The sequence below is a fragment of the Portunus trituberculatus genome, chromosome 35, assembly GCF_017591435.1.
Source record: "Portunus trituberculatus isolate SZX2019 chromosome 35, ASM1759143v1, whole genome shotgun sequence".
NCBI lineage: Eukaryota > Metazoa > Arthropoda > Malacostraca > Decapoda > Portunidae > Portunus > Portunus trituberculatus.
In genome coordinates, this window is record NC_059289.1 from 20813259 (window position 1) to 20834321 (window position 21063).

The 21063-nt window shown below is 39.2% G+C and overlaps 1 protein-coding gene across 12 annotated transcripts in view; it reads right to left on the bottom strand.

The window, feature by feature from the left end:
* The window catches only part of LOC123513306 (oxalate:formate antiporter-like), a 97578-nt gene that overhangs the window by 36204 nt on the left and 40311 nt on the right, over window positions 1–21063 (bottom strand). For 9 of the 12 annotated variants that reach the window (XM_045270411.1, XM_045270406.1, XM_045270412.1 and 6 more), the window contains 3 exons: window positions 15732–15852; window positions 1004–1145; window positions 338–564 (listed from right to left, as the gene is read on the bottom strand). In XM_045270411.1, the coding sequence (XP_045126346.1) occupies window positions 338–564; window positions 1004–1145; window positions 15732–15852 (490 nt within the window). The remainder of the gene's footprint in view (window positions 1–337; window positions 565–1003; window positions 1146–15731; window positions 15853–21063) is intronic. The other 3 variants (XM_045270408.1, XM_045270404.1, XM_045270403.1) reach the window with 2 other exon arrangements.

Here is a 21063-nt window from a genome sequence, read left to right on the forward strand (position 1 = left end):
AGTAGTAGTAGTAGTAGTAGTAGTAGTAGTAGTAGTAGTAGTAGTAGTAGTAGTAGTAGTAGTAGTAGTAGTTTTTTTTATCTAGTGGTACCTGATTTTGTTCAAAATTTTACAAATTATAATCTAGATTATAGAATTTCAACAGCAAATTTCACTGTCCCCCATGGTTATTCATCGCTCCCCTCCTTTTGACCCTCCTGAATATATTTATTGACCCCCTTTCTATCTAGATGTTCATTGATCCCTTGGATGGTCCCATTGGCCCTTGCAGATCAATATCGACTACTTTGAGAAATACTGGTCTAGAAAGAAAGAAGTACCACAGTTCACAACTCACCCTAAAGGAGGTGATGTCCATCAGGCGGCCCCACGCAACCCGGCCTCCAGCATTGAAGATGGCTGCCATGGATATCATCACAGCCAAGAAGTGGTCATCCTTGATATAGGTTTGACCAAAGCTCTTTCCCATGGCATTGATGTAACCAATGGCAATGGTGTTGAAGAAATATATCAACCACAGCATCCAAAATGTTCTGTGCTTGATCACCTCTTGTGGCTTCAGGTCTGTGTAGAGGATTTAAATCATCAGATCATCTCAGGAAATAAATCGTACCTTGCTTTCTGGCAGTGATCTTTTATTATCCTTTAAGAATGTCAATAGGAGATTCTATCAGTGCTCATTGTAACTTGTGCCTGCATGGAGATGTGTGACATTAATGAGCATGACAGGTGGCCACACCATCAAGCTGTATACACTCATAAAATATAGCTGATGAGTTCCATTCACAAACTCGGACTCAATGATCATGCCATCAGAAGACAAATATTAAAACAGTGATTGGTCTAATATGTATTTCAAATTTCAGTAAAACTAATATGAGCACTGGTCCACAGCTCACTCAAACTGTTCCTGCTTGGTACTGATACTGAACTTCTCTCATGTGCTGCATAACTTTCAGAACTGATTCTATTGGTGTTAATGGATTTAAGAAAAGAGTCTTACCTGAGCAAGGGCTTGTGATGGTGGTGGAGCTGGTAGTGGAGGAGGAGGAAGTAATATATGGAGAGTTGGTGTGAAGCTCATGCTCATCATACGTCACTTCCTCTAACAGCAGACCTTCACTTTCCTGCTGGCAGTGGATCACCTGTATAACACTAATGTTAAGTTTATATTGCTGAGACAATGGAACATCAGAACACACACACACACACACACACACACACACACACACACACACACACACACACACACACACACTAGTCGTATTTGGAATAAAAGAAAAAAATATAAAATATAGACCAAAAAGAGAAAAAGAAATGAAATCAGTCAAAGACCTACTGAAGAATCTAAACGACGAAGATAGGCAGAACTAAGAAGAGGAAGTAGAAGAAATAAACAGAATGGGACCATATCAAGAAGGAAAATGAGACCAATTAAAATACTACTAAAATCAAAAGCAGCAACAAAAGAAATATTATATAGAACAACAAAACTCAGAGAAACAGAAGGCTGCAAGGATATCTATATAAAGAAAAATAGAAATGAGGAAGAACGGAAGAGATACAACGAACTGGCAGCAGCAGTAAGGGAAAAAAAATAATGAAAGGTCAGAAGAGGAAAAAAGGCATTTTTTTGGAGAATTCTAGGAGACAGGATAAGGAAATGGTATATAAAAGAAAAGGAAAAGAAAAAAGTGGAACAAGTTTAACTAAAAGTGATAAAGGCAAGAGACTAAAAATTATGTATACGAACATAGACGAGGTTTTATCTAGTAAATTAGAATTAAGAGATTACATAAAGAAAGAAAATCCGGATATTGTATGCCTGGCTGAAACAAAACTAAATAAGGCAATCAAAATAGACTTGGATAATAGGTATAATGTATGGAGAAGAGACAGAGGGGGTAAAGGAGGAGGAGGAGTCATGATAATGTTAAGGAAGGAGATGATGATAAACCAAGTGGAATGTGGAGAAGGAAAAGCAGAAATACTGGATGTTAAGATGCATATTAATAAGAAAGAGTTAACAATCATTGTAACATATGTGCCACCAAAAACAAATTCATGGACCAATCAAGAATATAAAGACATGAAAGATGACACAATAAGGAGTCTAACGAGAATTGTTAAAGAAAGGAGAAAAGTGATATTAGTAGGAGATTTCAACTGTTAAGAAGTGGACTGGGAAAATTATGAAAATGGTATAGGGGAAGAAGCCTGGGGAGATAGATTCCTGAACCTAATGATAGACAATATGATGGACCAGAGAGTAAAGGAATGCACAAGATTCAGAGGAAACAACGAGCCAGCGAGATTGAACCTAATTTTTACAAGGGGTATACAAATGAATGATGATATAAGATATAAGTGCCCATTGGGAAAGAGTGACCATCTAATATTAGAAATAGATATAGAAGAGGGAAAGGTGGATAGAGACGATTCATACAAAGGAGGCCGATTAAATTACAGAAAGGCTGATATTGAAAATCTCAAGAACTATTTTAAAAACGTAAACTGGGAAAAGATGGAAAACTCAGAGACAATGCAAGAGAAGTATAACTTATTTTTGGAAATATACAAAACAGGAGTCAGGGAATATGTCCCGAAATATAGACATAACATATAACATAACATAACATAAATAATAGGATAACAAAGGGCCACCAGGGCCCATCTAGGTTATCTGTATCAGTCGCACAGCGACCTCGTCATCAGTACTTAAAGATACACTTACAAGTACACAATACATTATATACTAATTCTAAATATTTGGCCCGTCCTGCATCGAATTCCTCTACAATCTGTAATCCCCATACATGGGGATCATGTCTTGTTTAACTATAGTAAATTTCTTATAAAAACTATCATGCAGCGCTATACATAATTATAAATCTAATAAATTTAAGTGCTTATCTAATCTGTTTTAAACATTGTCAAACTAGTGCTATTTACAACCGTCTCTGGCAATGCATTCCAGAAGTCTACCACCCTATGACTAAAGAAATATTTTCTTATATCTAACCTGCAGCCTTGCTTTCTAATCTTCCTGCCATGATTTCTAGTCCTACTTCCTCCTCTAAGGTAAAGAAAGATCTCACATCTATGTAGTTTGTATCTGAGAACATTTTAAATAACTCTATCATATCCTCTTATACATCTCCTCTCAAATGAAAACATGTTTAATGCCTTTAATCTATCTCTATACTCCAGGCGCTTCAAAGCTGGTATCATCCTAGTTGCTCTTCTCTGAACTGCTTCTAACATGTTGATATCCTGCCTATAGTGGGGTGACCAGGCCTGTATGCAATACTCTAAATGGGGCCTAACATAGAATTATATAAGCTACGCACCACTTCCTTACTTTTATAACTAACATTTCTATTTATAAAACCCAGGATCCTATTTGCCCTATTTCTTGCTTCTAAACATTGCTTTGAAAATTTCATAGTCCTGTCTATCACTACTCCTAAATCCTTTCCTTCATCTACTGCCTCTAGCCAACATCCCTCCATCTCATAGTTAAAGTTTGTGTTGTCTTTACCTAAATGCATAACCTGACACTTTTAGAATTAAACTCCATCTGCCACCTGTCTGCCCATGCTATCAGCCTGTCCAGGTCTCGTTGTATTCTGTAATTGTCCTTTTCACCCTGTACTGCACATGCTATCTTAGTATCATCTGCAAACTTTGATACTTTGCTACTAATTCCTATATCTAAATCGTTAATGTACACCAAGAAAAGAAGAGGTCCTAGCACTGATCCTTGGGGTACCCCACTAACCACTTCCTTCCACTCAGACATTGCCCCATTTAATACTACTCTCTGTTTCCTATCAGAAAGCCATTCACTAATCCAATCAACTAACCTACCCCCTATCCCATGTAGTCTCAATTTGTACACTAGCCTCCTAAAGAAGAAGGGAAGAAAGATTGGTTTAATGCAAGGAGAAAAGAGATGGAGCATGGAAAAGGTGGAGGAGAAATAGAAATCCAGTAAATAAGGAAAACTTCAAGGCAGCGAGAAATGAATATATTAAGGTGAGGAAGAGGAAAAGAACTTTGAAAAGGACATTGTCGAAAAATGTAAGGAGCAACAAAAATTGTTCTACAGATTCATAAATGTACAAATTAGACAAAGAGAAACAATAGAAAGGTTAAAAGGAGAGAACGGGATGGTGGAAGACCCAAAAACTATGGCAGAACTATTAAATAGTAAATTCCAGGAGGTCTTTACAAAGGAATCCAAATTTGAAAGGCCACAGGTTAATAGAGAGACAGTCTATATGAAAGAGGTTAAAGTAACCAAGCTTGAAATAAAAGAGTTAATGAAGGAACTGGATGAAGAGAAGGCAACGAGACCAGATGAAGTCTCAGGCAGAATACTGAAAGAATGTAGGGGAGTCCTATATACAACATCATAAAATGCTCAATAGAAAATGGAACAGTACCAGTAGAATGGAAAAGAGCTGAGGTGGTTCCCATATATAAGAGCAGAAGGAAGGAAGAACCTTTAAATTACAGCCCGGTATCACTAACTAGTGTAATATGCAAGATGTGTGAAAGACTAATAAAGAAACAATGGATCGAGTTCCTTGAAGACAACAGATTAATATCAAATAGCTAATTTGGTCTTAGAAAAAGATGGTCGTGTGTAACTAATTCATTGAGTTTCTATTCTAGAATAGTTGATAGAGTACAAGAGAGAGAGGGATGGGTTGACTGTATTTATTTGGATCTAAAAAAAGGCATTTGACAAAGTGCCACATGCAAGATTACTATGGAAGTTAGAGGAGAAGGGTGGCTTAAAAGGAAGCACATTGAGATGGATAGAAAATTATTTGAGGGAGAGAGAAATAAGGACGGTAGTTAAAGATATGAAGTCCAAGTGGAGAGCAGTAGAAAGCGGAGTGCCGCAGTGATCAGTATTGGCACCAATACTTTTCCTCATTTATATTAACAACATGCCAGAAGGAGTAAACAGCTACATAAATCTGTTTGCAGACGATACGAAACTGTGCAGAGTTATAAAGCAAAAAGAGGATTGTGAAATACTGCAAGAAGACCTAACTAAGATCTGGGAATGGAGTAAAAAGTGGGAAATGGAATTCAATGTGGACGAAAGCCATGTCATGGAAATGGGGAAGAGTGAAAGACGACTCGTGGGAATCTATAAGATGGGAGATGGAGTAGAACTGGAGAAAGTAAAAAAGGAAAAGGACTTGGGAGTGACGATGGAAGAAAACAATCAACCGGTAAGCCATATTGATAGAATTTTTAGAGAGACATATAATTTGCTAAGGAATATTGGAGTAGCATTTCACTACATAGACAAAGAAATGATGAAAAAATTGATAAGTACTATAATAAGACCCAGATTGGAATATGCAGGAGTAGTGTGGACCCCTCATACAAAGAAACACATAAGGAAATTGGAGAGGCTACAAAAAATGGCTACAAGATTGGTTCCAGAATTTGAAGGGATGACATATGAGGAGAGACTAAAGGCTATGGATCTACCAACCCTGGAACAGAGAAGGGAGAGAGGAGACCTGATACAAGTTTATAAATTGATCAACAGAATGGACCAAGTGGATAATGAGAAACTGATCCTGAGAGAAGAATATGACATCCGAAGCACAAGATCGCATAGTAAAAAGCTGAGAAAAGGAAGATGTCTGAGAGATATAAAAAAATATAGTTTCCCGCAGAGATGTATTGAGACGTGGAACAGTTTAAATGAAGAAGTAGTGTCTGGAACAAGTGTGCATACTTTTAAAGTAAGATTGGATAAGTGTAGATATGGAGACGGGGCCACATGAGCATAAAGCCCAGGCCCTGTAAAACTACAACTAGGTAAATACACCGCGTAGTGTAGTGGTTAGCACACTCGACACACACGGTATAATCACACACAAACACACACACACACACACACACACACACACACACACACACACACACACACACACACACACACACACACACACACGGGACATCGTCGATGGCGGACGTGGTCGCTGAGCTCCAGAGCAATCATCTCTAATTCTACAGTTACCATTGCCTAAGATTAACCAAGGTGGGAAAGGAGCTGGTAATGTTTGTCCCGTCTCCATATAGTCATGTTAACTGTTGATTAGCAAAATAATGTCCAGGAAGGTAAATATAAACTGTAGCCTGCGTTTGAGCCATCAGCTGGTTTGTTTACATCTGCGCAACATGGCGGCCGTGAACTCGAAAGATGAATCAGACTTCACAGGATTTCAAGGAATAATGGAGAAGAGCGCTTATGTGAAGAAAATTCTGGAGTTGGAAGGTAAAATTGAAAACTGTTTGAAAAGTATGGGGCCTGGAAACGAGTTATGACAATGTAATGAAAGACTGTGCCGATATGAAGAAGGAAAATGAAGCACTGAAAGAGGAAGTTAAGCTAATTAAAGTGAATTGCGAAAATGTGGAGAATCTCTAGGAAAAGTGATGGAGAAGCAGGCTGAATGGAAAAAGTCAGGAAGTGGAAAGAAAGGAGGTAAATTACAAAGTTGCAAGTCTGGAAAAGGAAATCAAAGAGTCTGGGGAGAAAACTTTGGGCCTTGCTGAAATTATAGATCAACAGATCATAGAAGAGAAGATTGCTGAGAAAGTGGTGAAGGTTATTAAGTCAAATGAGACATTGGTGAGGGAAACTGTAGACAAAAAGAGATGTGTGGTGATATTTGGTGTGGAGGAGGATAAGACACCGAGTAAAATGGAGAGAGAGAAAACATAAAAAGGTGATAAATAATATCATTAATGTGGTGCAGGAGGAGGAAAAGACCTAGTACAAGAAATAGAGGACTTCCATAGAATTGGAAAGTTCACAAGAGAAGGTATGAGGCCAATAAGAATCAAACTTAAGTCACAAAAGGATGTAGATGAATTGGTGGAGAAGTCATGGAGGCTAGCCCAGCAGGAAACAACAAGGAAGATTTGGTTGAGAAGAGATCTCGGTGAAAAGGAAAGAGAAATGTTAAATGAGTTGAGAAAGGAGGCTTTGAAAAAAATGAAGAGAGGACAGAAGAGGAGAAGAAAGAGTTTTTCTGGAGAATCTTGGATATGAGACTGAGGAAGTGGTTCATAACCCAGAAAAGTACAGCAAGAAAGGACTAAAGAAACTTACATATGAGCGAATGTAATGTATTCCAACATAAATGGAGTGATATCGGGATTTTAGAACTCAACGATTACTTGAGGGACAAGAACCCAGATATTGTGGGTCTTACTGAAACAAAACTGAGAGAGGGAGAAGACCTGATGATGGTTGGAGAAGGGAAATATAATGTTTGGAAAAGAAATAGAGTAGGTAAGATGGGAGGAGGAGTGATGTTGCTGGTTAAAAAAGATATAAAGGTGGATCAAGTGAAAGAAGGTATGGGAAAGGCAGAAGTGCTAAAGATCAGAGCAGAAACTAATGAAGGAAAAAGAGGCACTACATAGTGGTGTACGTACCACCTAAGACAAATGCATGGTCAGTACAGGAATATGAAGAAATGATAAGTGATACAGGAACATGTCTGGAAGAAATGTTGGGTGGCTGTGAACGAACTATAATGATGGGAGATTTTAATTGTAAAGAGGTGTGTTGGGAGGACTGGTCAATGGAAGGATCAGAGACAACATGGGGAAATACACTATTGACACTGGCAATGGAAAATGTGTTAACTCAGTGGGTCAAAGAAGATACTAGGTTTGGAGGAGAGGGAGCATCGTCAAGACTGGACTTGGTCTTTAGTACAGAGCCAATGGTCATTGAGGAGATGAGGGTGGAGTGCCCTTTAGCAAAGAGTGATCATGCAGTTTTGGAGTTCAAGGTGATAGATGAAGAGAAATCTAGAAGAAATGAAGAATATAAAGTGGGAAGATGGAATTATGCCAAGACAGATTTTGGAAACCTAAAGAAATTCTTTCAAGAGACAAATTGGATGAAATTCAAGAGTGCTAAGGAGCAAATGAAAAGTGGAAGGAATTTATAAAAATATACAAAGAAGGTGAGAAAAATTTGTACCAATAAGACAACATAGAGAAGTTGGAAAGCAGGACTGGTTTAACGATAGATGTGAAAAGGCTAGAACAAGAAAAGAGGATGCATGGAAGAGGTGGAGAAGGAAAAGACGGATTAAGCAGTGGAAAGTTACAAAAGAGCAAGAAATGAATATGTGTTGATTAGAAGAGAAGAAAGAAAGAAACAAGAAAAGGATATAATTGATAAATGTAAAGACCAACCAAGGCTTTTTACAGACATGTGAACAACAACATCAAAAATAGAGAAAGTATTGAAAGTTTAGAAGTAAATGGAGTATGCAGTGAAGATCCCAGGAAATGGCAGAGGCTATGAATGGATGCTTTCGGAAGGTATTCACAAAGGAGACTGCTTTTGACAAACCACTGGTAATGGAACAGAAAGGGATTATGAAGGAGTTTCAAGTAACTGTGGAGGAGATCAAGAATATGATGGGGAGTTTAGAAGTGAGAAAAGCTGTGGGACCTGATGGGGTATCAGGATGGATTTTAAGAGAATGCAGGAGCAACTGGCAGAAAAAGTTTGTGAAGTAATTGATGCCTCATTAAGGGAAGGTGTAGTGCCCCAAGACTGGAAAAGAGCTAACATTGTCCCAATCTATAAATCAGGTAACAAGAGAGACCCATTGAACTATAGACCAGTGTCACTTACAAGTGTGGTAGCTAAGATGTGTGAGAGGGTGGTGAAGAATAGATGGACAGACTTCTTGGAGAAAATGACATACTTTGTGAGTGTCAATTTGGTTTTAGAAAAGGGCGTTCATGCACGACAAACCTGATATGTTACTATTCGAGGGTGATAGATGTAATACAGGAAAGAGATGGTTGGGCTGATGGAATATATCTGGATTTAAAAAAGGCCTTTGATAAGGTACCACACCGGAGACTGATCTGGAAACTTGAAATGGTAGGAGGAGTGCATGGCAGTTTACTAAAATGGATGGAAGACTTTTGGTAGGAAGAGAAATGAGAACAATAATTAAGGACAGACCATCAGAATGGGGCTTGGTGGAGAGTGGAGTTCCACAGGGATCAGTGTTGGCACCAGTAATGTTCGGGTCTACATAAATGACATGGTGGATGGGGTGTCCAGTTATGTGAGCCTATTTGCAGACGATGCAAAATTGTTAAGAAAAGTGAGATGTGACAAAGATTGCGAACTACTCCAGGAAGACTTGGACAGAATATGGAAATGGAGCTGTACATGGCAAATGGAGTTCAACACGACAAAATGCAAGAAAATAGAGTTTGGCAAGAGTGAAAGAAGAATCAGGAGTATGTACAAGATAGGAAATGAAGACATAAAACCAGTCATGAAGAAAAGACCTTGGGGTGACAATTACCAATGACCTATCGCCAGAGAGACATATAAACAAAATAATTGGAGAAGTATTGAACTTATTGAGGAACATAAGAGTGGCGTTCAGATATTTAGATGAAGAAATGATGAAGAAAATAATTACTGCAATGATAAGACCGAGGCTTGAATATGCAACAATACAGTGGGCTCGAACTTAAAGAAACACATAAGGAAACTAGAGAAAGTACAGAGGGCTGCAACAAAATGGTGCCTGACTTAAGAGATTTGACTTATGAAGACAGACTGAAAAGAATGCAACTTCCGACCCTGGAAAACAGAAGAGAAAGGGGAGACCTGATAGCAATATACAGAGTGATGATTGGCATGGAAAAATGGATAGGGAAGATCTGTGTATGTGGAATGAAAGAATGTCGAGAGGGCATGGGAAAAACTAAAATGGCCACTTATAGGAGAGATGTGAAAAATATAGCTTCCTCATAGAAGGGTGGAAGCATGGAATAGTTTAGACGTGGAAGTGGTCAACGCAAGGAATATTCATGATTTTAAGAAAAAGCTGGACATTAATAGATATGGAGACGGGACAACACGAGCATAGCTCTTTTCCCGTATGTTACAATTAGGTAAATACAATTAGGTAAATACACACACACACACAAAAGAGCAAGAAATGAATATGTGTTGATTAGAAGAGAAGAAAGAAAGAAACAAGAAAAGGATATAATTGATAAATGTAAAGACCAACCAAGGCTTTTTTACAGACATGTGAACAACAACATCAAAAATAGAGAAAGTATTGAAAGTTTAGAAGTAAATGGAGTATGCAGTGAGGATCCCAGGGAAATGGCAGAGGCTATGAATGGATGCTTTCGGAAGGTATTCACAAAGGAGACTGCTTTTGACAAACCACTGGTAATGGAACAGAAAGGGATTATGAAGGAGTTTCAAGTAACTGTGGAGGAGATCAAGAATATGATGGGGAGTTTAGAAGTGAGAAAAGCTGTGGGACCTGATGGGGTATCAGGATGGATTTTAAGAGAATGCAGGAGCAACTGGCAGAAAAAGTTTGTGAAGTAATTGATGCCTCATTAAGGGAAGGTGTAGTGCCCCAAGACTGGAAAAGAGCTAACATTGTCCCAATTTATAAATCAGGTAACAAGAGAGACCCATTGAACTATAGACCAGTGTCACTTACAAGTGTGGTAGCTAAGATGTGTGAGAGGGTGGTGAAGAATAGATGGACAGACTTCTTGGAGAAAATGACATACTTTGTGAGTGTCAATTTGGTTTTAGAAAAGGCGTTCATGCACGACAAACCTGATATGTTACTATTCGAGGGTGATAGATGTAATACAGGAAAGAGATGGTTGGGCTGATGGAATATATCTGGATTTAAAAAGGCCTTTGATAAGGTACCACACCGGAGACTGATCTGGAAACTTGAAATGGTAGGAGGAGTGCATGGCAGTTTACTAAAATGGATGGAAGACTTTTGGTAGGAAGAGAAATGAGAACAATAATTAAGGACAGACCATCAGAATGGGGCTTGGTGGAGAGTGGAGTTCCACAGGGATCAGTGTTGGCACCAGTAATGTTTGCGGTCTACATAAATGACATGGTGGATGGGGTGTCCAGTTATGTGAGCCTATTTGCAGACGATGCAAAATTGTTAAGAAAAGTGAGATGTGACAAAGATTGCGAACTACTCCAGGAAGACTTGGACAGAATATGGAAATGGAGCTGTACATGGCAAATGGAGTTCAACACGACAAAATGCAAGAAATTAGAGTTTGGCAAGAGTGAAAGAAGAATCAGGAGTATGTACAAGATAGGAAATGAAGACATAAAACCAGTCATGAAGAAAAAGACCTTGGGGTGACAATTACCAATGACCTATCGCCAGAGAGACATATAAACAAAATAATTGGAGAAGTATTGAACTTATTGAGGAACATAAGAGTGGCGTTCAGATATTTAGATGAAGAAATGATGAAGAAAATAATTACTGCAATGATAAGACCGAGGCTTGAATATGCAACAATACAGTGGGCTCTGAACTTAAAGAAACACATAAGGAAACTAGAGAAAGTACAGAGGGCTGCAACAAAATGGTGCCTGACTTAAGAGATTTGACTTATGAAGACAGACTGAACAGAATGCAACTTCCGACCCTGGAAAACAGAAGAGAAAGGGAGACCTGATAGCAATATACAGAGTGATGATTGGCATGGAAAAATGGATAGGGAAGATCTGTGTATGTGGAATGAAAGAATGTCGAGAGGGCATGGGAAAAACTAAAATGGCCACTTATAGGAGAGATGTGAAAAAATATAGCTTCCCTCATAGAAGGGTGGAAGCATGGAATAGTTTAGACGTGGAAGTGGTCAACGCAAGGAATATTCATGATTTTAAGAAAAAGCTGGACATTAGTAGATATGGAGACGGGACAGTACGAGCATAGCTCTTTTCCCGTATGTTACAATTAGGTAAATACAATTAGGTAAATACACACACACACACACAAAGAGCAAACATGGAAAAGATGGGTGTGGAAAAACTGGTGGAAACAATAAAAGAGGACAAGGAGTTGACAGAGGTTGAAGATATGCATAGATTGGGTAGGTATGCTGCAGGTAGACAACATCCCTTAAAAATAAGGTTTAAGTCTCAATTAGCAGCTGAGGCAACAATAGGTAAGGCCTGGAAATTATGAAGTGGAGGAGTACAAACAGGTGTGAATTAAGAAAGATCGGACCAAGGTGGAGAGAGACAAAATATACAAGTTAAGAAGAGAAGCAAGTAAAAAAAAACCAGGAGAGATCAGAGGTGGAAAAAAGAAATTCTTTTGGAGGGCCATGGACATGAGATTGAGGAAGTGGTACATACGAGAGGAGGCTTTTTTGGAAGCATCACCTAGAAATGGAATACAGTCAAACCTCGCCAAACACGAATTCGCTGAACACGAAACTCGCGTATACACGAATCGGTAAAATATCCCATATTTCGCCGAGCACGACTTTGACTCACGATTGCACGATTTGGTCTCCATTTGAATCTCCCGCTGGTCCTGGTGGATGCACTTGACCTCCCCCCCCAAAGCGTCTTGGACTCGCCCCGGGGCTTGTGGTGGCACACTGCCTCCCGCCACTCCCTCTCTCCTTGTTGTGCTGTTGTTATATAACAGACATGGCTCCCTTGCGCTCTCTTCATTTCATTTTGGCCAATGCCCCCAAGTGTCCTACCCCATCTACCCCTTGTGCTGCCAAGAAGAGGAAGGTGCTGAGCCTAGCACAGAAGATGGAGGTGATTGAGAGTGTCGAAGGAAGCCTGGGGTGGACCAAAGCTGTGAAGAAGTTTGGGCTGCACAAGGCGAGGCAAGACGCAGGACAAAATCAGGCAAAGTGTGCAGATGTCTGCTGACATCTCATGCAAGGTGGCTTCTGTTAGCCATCGTGATCCTCTGCTAGAGAAAATGGAGAAGATGCTTAACCGGTAAATAAATCAATTTACTGAATGTAGTCATTTTTTTATGTTAGCATAGACACGTGTTAATTATTATCGAGTAAAATCATTGTATGTGATGTTAACAAATTACTTAATAAATTAATAGAGAATTGCGTACAAAAACGAGTGTTTCATTACAACAGTGTTTAGTTTAACATGTGAACAAGTGACTTAATAAATAATTTGTGGAAGAATTGTGTACAAAAATGAGTGTTTGATTGGAACAGTGTTTAGTTTAACAAGTGAATGCTTTACTATTCATTGAAATTTCTGGATACAGTATGTGTTGTTAGTGTTTAGTACTGTGTATAATTGCAGGTGGATCATAGAGCAAGTCAACCAGAACAATGTGGACGGCGTTGCCATAAGGGAAAAGGCAAAGAACCTGTACGAGCACCTGGCTCAGCAGGATCCTATGTCCTCCACCTCTGCTTCAACGACGTTCAGCGCCAGCCATGGGTGGTTCTACCAGTTCCAGCAGCAGTTCAACCTCCATAACATTGCTCGCACAGGTAAGAAAAATCAATATTAATACTAGTTAATACTACCAATAAATCAATATCAATATCAATTAATACTAAACAATAAATCAATATTAATACTAATTAATACTAAACAATACTAATTAACTATGTACAGGATTTTATTATTATAGAACTACATATTCCAGTAATGAAGAGGAACAGTGCACTCATGAATTCTGCTTTTACAGATGAAAGCAGGTCCGCCGACACCGACGCAGCGCAAGCATACGTGCCAGTCTTCAAGTCCTTGGTTGCCGAGGGGAACTAGTCCTGAGCAGGTGTTCAATGCAGACGAAACTGGCCTCTTTTACAAGAAGGTGGGGAATCGAACCTACATCCACAAGGAAGTCAAAAAGCTGCCAGGATTTAAGGCATTCAAGGACAGACTGACACTGATGTTTCTGGGGAATGCTGCAGGAGACTGCAAGATCAAGCCACTCCTTGTTTGTCGTTCTGCCAACACACGGGCTCTGAAGGGACAAGCAGTTCCTTCCAGTCATCTGGAAGTCCAACAAGAAAGCCTGGATGACAGCTAAGATATTCGAGGAGTGGTTCTACCACGACTTCGTCCCCTCAGGTGCAGTTGCATCTTGCTGGGAAAAACCTGGCTTTCAAGGCTGTGCTGCTGGTGAACAATGCTGGTGGACACACCTCACAATCACTGAACCTGGACCACCCAAATGTCTGTGCGTCCTGCCTTCTCCCCAGGACAACATCACTGCTTTAACCGATGGTCATCAAGACATTCAAGTTTAATTATCAGAGGGCTATCTACAGGGAAGCCCTCAAGAAAATGGATACAGACAGCAGCATGACTTTCATGGACTTCTGGAAGCACTCTCATCAAGCAAGCATAGGATGAAGTCCAACCATCCACCATCAATGACTGCTGGAATGCACTCTGGCCTGAGTGTGTGCATGACTTTAGTCATGCACACCCTACAGTGAATTCACAGATGCAGGACATCATCAGTCTGGCTCACACAGTTGGGGGAGAAGGCTTTGATGACATGACTAAGGAAGATGTGGATGATGTGATTGACTCACATGATGCTGAGCCTTCACTTAAAGAGTTGCTGCAGCTGGAGGAAGAAAAGGCAAGAGGAGGTGCTGATGATGAGGATTTGATGATGATGAAGAGACCAAGCCTGTCTTCACCATCAAGACTCTTCGTAATTTGCTGCAAGTCATGGAAGATGCAACATCCCTCTTCACTGAAACAGATCCCATCCTGGAGAGGAGCATTAAGTTCAAGAGGGGTATTGAGGAGCTTCTTGTGCCCTACAAGGAGACCTTACGCCATATGGAAGCATCTGCCAGTCAGAGGCCCATCCCTTTATATTTCAAGCCCTCTCCGACCAGCAAATAAACTACAGGTACTAGTACTATAATTAAATAAAATGTGTGCTTGGTACTTCATTTATTGTTTTTTTTTCAGCCTTTTTGGTAAAAAAATTTTGGTGGGGAGGAGCTGAGAACGTAACCCCCATTTTTCCATAGGGCCTATTATTCGCTGAACACAAATCTCGCCGTACACGACGAGCTCAGGAACATAACTGTCATGTTGGGCAAGGTTTGACTGTACATAGAGAAATTATTCCTTTGGTGACCATGGTTATTGATTGTTTGGTGCAGTATTTACTTTGAAGAAATTGACCTAGAGTTTTCTAGAACAAGTTAGTGGTATAGCCATCCTTTAGGTAAATTATTTCCATTATGAAAATTCAGGTAAGACTAAGACAGCATAAAGGCACAGCGTAAGAGGGTTTGAATCAAATTTATTTTGAAACTCAAGCTGCAATAGCTAAAGAAGCAAATACCAAGGCCAGAAAATACAGGCTTATGGTAAATGTAGCTGGAAAGTCCATTGTTGATCTTTTTAATGTTTAGGTCAAGGAAAGGGATTTCTAAGTCTATTTCAGGTTCCACGGTAAACTTAATATTACTATGTTTTGAACGGAGGTTATGCAAGAATTAGTCTGCATGTGATGCTTGGTTAAAAACTAAATTTCCCAACTAAAGCTAGCCCTCAACAATACACTGTCAGCCCATCCACTATATATTGTATAACTTTTACTTCTCAATCTCTTCATTTAGTCATTACTTTAACCTTTGTGCTTTTATATTAATGTATGTCTTATGTTTTGCTTTTAGACTACTGAAGATGACATAAGATGATATTGAAATATTTGGAAGTATTAAAGATGGTGCTCATTGCTGCCTTTATCATCGGTTTCATATTGCAAATGCTTCTAATGTATACTTGTCTCTTGACAGTGTAATTAATGTGACACAGCCTCTCCCTACAACTGGACAGGTGTTGACCAACCAACCTTGTTCTGAGGGGGCTTCTTGAGCAGGATGCAGCCTGTAACCTGCATACACAAGAAGATGGTGCCCAGCAGGACAAACACACTCGGCACTCGGTTCAGGATACTTCCCTCCACAAAATATCTAAAAACATTACAAAATGTAAGACTGATATAAAAAGTTGAAATCAAAACATTACAAATCTCTCTCTCTCTCTCTCTCTCTCTCTCTCTCTCTCTCTCTCTCTCTCTCTCATTAAGAAAGCAAAAAGATGGTGGATATAAATGAATTATGGTATGAGTGGCTGTATTGAAACAGTGATAAATCAATCAAAGAGTAGCCATGAAAGAGCAGCTGGGTCTGTGATAACAAAAATTCTTATGTATAAAAGTTTCTTAGACCAGCTTGAGTGGGTTTTAAGGTTTGAAACCCATCCACAAGTGACTTAATGTTGAGTTACACTTACTTATCAAGATCAAAATCAAGACAACCCAAACCCGCCTACTCAAGATTTTTCAGTCTCGTAAAGATGCTCTAGATGAACTGAGTGACTCTGAACTATTGAATCTAATAGACTATACCTGCAAGAGTATTATTTGTGACACACTTGGTGGGAGAGGTGGAGAGAGCTTGGAGAGCCACACAGGAAGAAGTGATGTGCTGACACTCATAATTAAAGTATTAAATACAGTGTTATTTTGCCAATGGGGACTGCAGCTTTCCAATAATTATTACATTGGCCCTTCCTATGTCTTGTTTTTGGCATGTCTCTGTTAGCTTGTTTATAACAGACCCCCATACAGCTTTTTTGTCAGCAAATAAATGAAGCCCTTCAGGCTACATGTTTCCTTATAACACTGAATGTACGAGGAAAGAAAGTCTTGCCATTGGTCCAGCTACGTTTGCTGTATTGGCCTTTTTAGCCTTATGGAAAATGAAGCACTGGTTAGTGGGAGGAGTAGACCAGTTGGGCTCAATGCCATAAACACAGACAAAATACACACACCTTGGGCTTAATGGAATTTCCTTGTACATATACACAAATTTATACATTCACATTCTTACAAAATCTGACATTTTATTTTATATCATAAAAAATGTAAAAAAATTGCACTATCAACTCTAAATTGAGGACTGGACAAAAACTGAGGCTCAAGTTTGTTTTAACACATCAAGATTAAGGTAAGCTGCATTTTAACCTAACACAGGTCATATTTCACTTACGGTAAGCTTAAAACTAAGACCAAGACAAGTCTAAATGGAAGAATGAGATGGAACAGAAGAGTACTCTGGAATGGTACAAGGAAAAAAGAGGCCCTGATGTATGAGATGTGATATGATGGCAGCCTGAGTGATCTTTTCTTCCTATCTAGGGACAGTGAATGGATGTGAATGTAAGGAACTACAGAGGATCTGAGTCCCCACAGCAAAACATGTCAAATATGTGACATGGAAGTGGATGAGACAGTGAAGCATGTGAGAGGATGCAGTTGACACCTGTCGAAATGATAATCAACTCCCAGCAAGGTCTAACTAATAGCATCCATTCAGGGGGTGCTGCAAACCCATCATTAAATCCAGTTGTGACCTCATTGAACATTTCCTTTTTTCTCACAACTCAATGGGGCAATCAAAGACAACTCTCTTCCTTCACACAAAACTACATGCATCTAACTACATGCACCCTTCACTAGAAATTCAAAATAAAGATGGTAACTCATACACATTAATGGAAAAGGTAGTAGACACCTACCTACACGATAACTTACTCCCAGTGAGGTTGAGTTAGTAAACTCTATGGAAAAGATAGATAGACAAGCCCTGTTATCACTGAAGGGGGATGTAATGGAGTTAGACAAACACGAGGACATTCCACGAAGATCATAAAAAGTCAGTGTTTGAGGAACATTAAGAAATTCAATTTTCCACATAGGATGGTGGACATCCGGAATGAATTGAGTGAAGAGACTGTAACAGCAGAAAGTGTGCACAAATTTAAGGAAAAGTTGGATAAATGTAGATATGTAGAGAGGTCAATGACACCCACTCAGACCCTGTAATATACAACTAGATAAACACACACACACACACACACACACACACACACACACCGGTAGCTCAGTGGTTAGCTGGCTTCACAAGCCAGATGACGAGTTCGATTTGCCGGGGAGATATTTGGGTGTCTCCTTTCACGTGTAGCCCCTGTTCACCTAGCAGTGAGTAGGTACGGGATGTAAATCGAGGAGTTGTGATCTTGTTGTCCCGGTGTGTGGTGTGTGCCTGGTCTCAGGCCTATCCGAAGATCAGAAACAATGACCTCTGAGCTCGTTCCGTAGGGTAACGTCTGGCTGTTTCGTCAGAGACTGCAGCAGATCAAACAGTGAATTACACACACACACACACACTGATAGTGAAGGAGGTGAACTATAGTAAGAGAAATGAGGAAGTGATAAGTATCCTTATAACAGATGGTAAGAGGGACATTAATATTATAACAGTATACATACCACCCAGAACCAGTGCTTGGGAATATGAACAGTATCAAATGGTGATGAGAAATACTCTAGACAGAATGAAGCAAGAACTCATCAGAAAGGATAGAGTGATGATAGTCGGGGGACTTTAATTGTAAAGAAATAGTGTGGGAGAACTACGAAGTGGTGAACGGTGGTGAGTGGGGAGAGGAATTGTTAAATGTAGCAACAAATAACTTGATGACACAGTGGGTGAGTTCACCAACAAGGTGCAGGGGACAAGATGTTCCAGCAAGGTTGGATTTGGTATTTACCAGGGGCATCTCTCTCTAAAAGAGGAAATTGAACATGAATGTCCCTTGGGGAAAAGCGATCATGATGTCCTAAGCTTTGAGCTGGATACAAAATTAAGCACGAATAAGATTGTGGAACGCAGGGAGGAAAAATTAAATTATATTAGGGCAAATTATAACCATACAAGGGACTTCTTTAATGAAGTTGACTGGTCCGTGGTATACCAGGAAAGGGATATGCAATTGAAATACGATAAATTTATGGATTTATATAACTCTGCTGTGAAAAAGTTTGTGCCATATCATAGAAAGAGAACTTTAAATAATAAACAGTGGTTTAATAGAAATTGTGAAGAAGCAAAAAAGAACAAAGAAAAGGCATGGAAGAAACTTAAGAAAAACAGTGATGTATTATCAAGAGAAGTTTACAAAGCAGCAAGGAATAGATATGTTGAAGTAAGGAGAACAGCACAAAGGAATATGAACAGAGGGTGGTGGAAAACTGTGATAGTGACCCAAAATGTTTTACAAATTCATAAATGGAAAACTAAATATAAGGGAGGCAATAGAAAAGGTAAAAATGGGAAGAAGTATATGAGGATGCTAGAGATATAGCTGAAATTTTGAACGACAACTTTTGCAAAGTGTTTACAAAGGAGGAGCATTTTATAGGAGAAAGGCCTACGGAAATAAAGCAAATGCAGGACATCATGGTTACTAAGGAAGATGTAAGGAAAATTATAAGCAATTTGGATATTAATAAATCAATGGGGCCTGATGGCATATCTGGGAGGTTGCTAAAAGAATGTAAGGATCAATTGTTGAACCCATATTTGATATTGTGGAAACCTCCATACGAACAGGAATAGTCCCGAAAGAGTGGAAAAGAGCTGACATTGTGCCTATATATAAGAATGGTAGTAGAATGGAACCGCTAAATTATAGACCAGTATCGTTGACTAGTATATTGTGCAAGGTATGTGAAGAAGTAATTAAAGCTAAGTGGAGTGAGTATCTAGAAAGTGAAAACATTCTGAGTGAAAGACAGTTTGGTTTCAGAAAAGGAAGATCGTGTGTATCCAATTTATTATGTTTTTATTCAAGAGTGACTGACATACTACAACATAGAGAGGGATGGGTGGATGCTATCTACCTGGACTTGAGAAAGGCCTTTGATAAAGTACCACACAATAGACTGATGTGGAAACTAAAGAAGATTGGAGGAGTAAATGATAAACTAGCAAAATGGATGGAAAATTACTTAGTGGGAAGAGAAATGAGAACAGTGGTGAGAGGAAGGAAGTCCGAGTGGAAGAAGGTAACCAGTGGAGTTCCACAAGGGTCAGTGCTTGGTCCCATCATGTTTTTGATTTATGTTAATGATATGCCAGTAGGAATTGACAGTTACATGAACATGTTTGCAGACGATACTAAAATTATGAGGAGAGTAAAGAATGTGGAAGATTGTAACAAGTTACAGGAAGATCTTGATAAAATATATGAGTGGAGTAAAGAGTGGCAGATGGAATTTAATATAGACAAGAGCCATGTTATGAAAATGGGAAGAAGTAGATACAGACCAAACAGGGATTACAGGCTGGGTGATGAGAAAATTAAAGAGACCAATGAGGAGAAAGACTTAGGAGTAACCATGCAAAACACTTTGTCACCGGAGAAACACATTAACAAGATATTTGGGAAAACATATAACATGCTTCAAAATATTGGTCTTGCATTCCACTACCTAGATGAAGGAATGATGAAGATATTATGTACCTTAATAAGACCCCAGTTAGAATATGCAGCTTGTGTCTGGTCACCATATGAAGAAAAATGTGAAGAAGGTGGAAAGGGTACAGAGGCTGGCAACAAGGATGGTACCAGGACTCAGGAGTTAGACTATGAGGAAAAACTGAGGGAACTGGGGCTGACCACATTAGAAGAGAGAAGAACAAGGGGAGACATGATAACTATGTATACATTGGTGAACAAGATTGACATACTGGACAGAGAATTGATAAAGGTGACCACAAGTAATTACCTCCGAGGACATGGAAAAAAAACTAATAAAGGACATCTGTCTAAATGACGTAAGAAAGTACAGTTTCCCGCATCGTAGTATTGATAAGTGGAATAAACTGAGTAGTGATGTCGTTGATGCAGTGTGTGTCAATCAGATGAAAGAGAGATATGACAGTGGACACGGAGACAGGACACAGAGAGCTTAGTTCGGGCCCTGTAATACACAAATAAGTAAATACAAATAGGTAAATACACACACAGGAGACAGGATAAGGAAATGGTATATAAAAGAGAAGGAAGAGAAAAAAAGTGGAGCAAGTTTAACTAAAAATGATAAGAACAAGAGATTAAAAATTATGTATACGAACATAGATGGGGTTTTATCAAGTAAATTAGAATAAAGAGATTACATAAAGAAAGAAGAACCAGATATTGTATGCCTGGTGGAAACTAAGTTAAATGAGGCAATAAAAATAGACATAGATCAAAGGTATAAATATGGAGGAAAGACAGAGTGGGTAAAAGAGGAGGAGTCATGATGATGTTAAGGAAAGAGATGGTGGTAA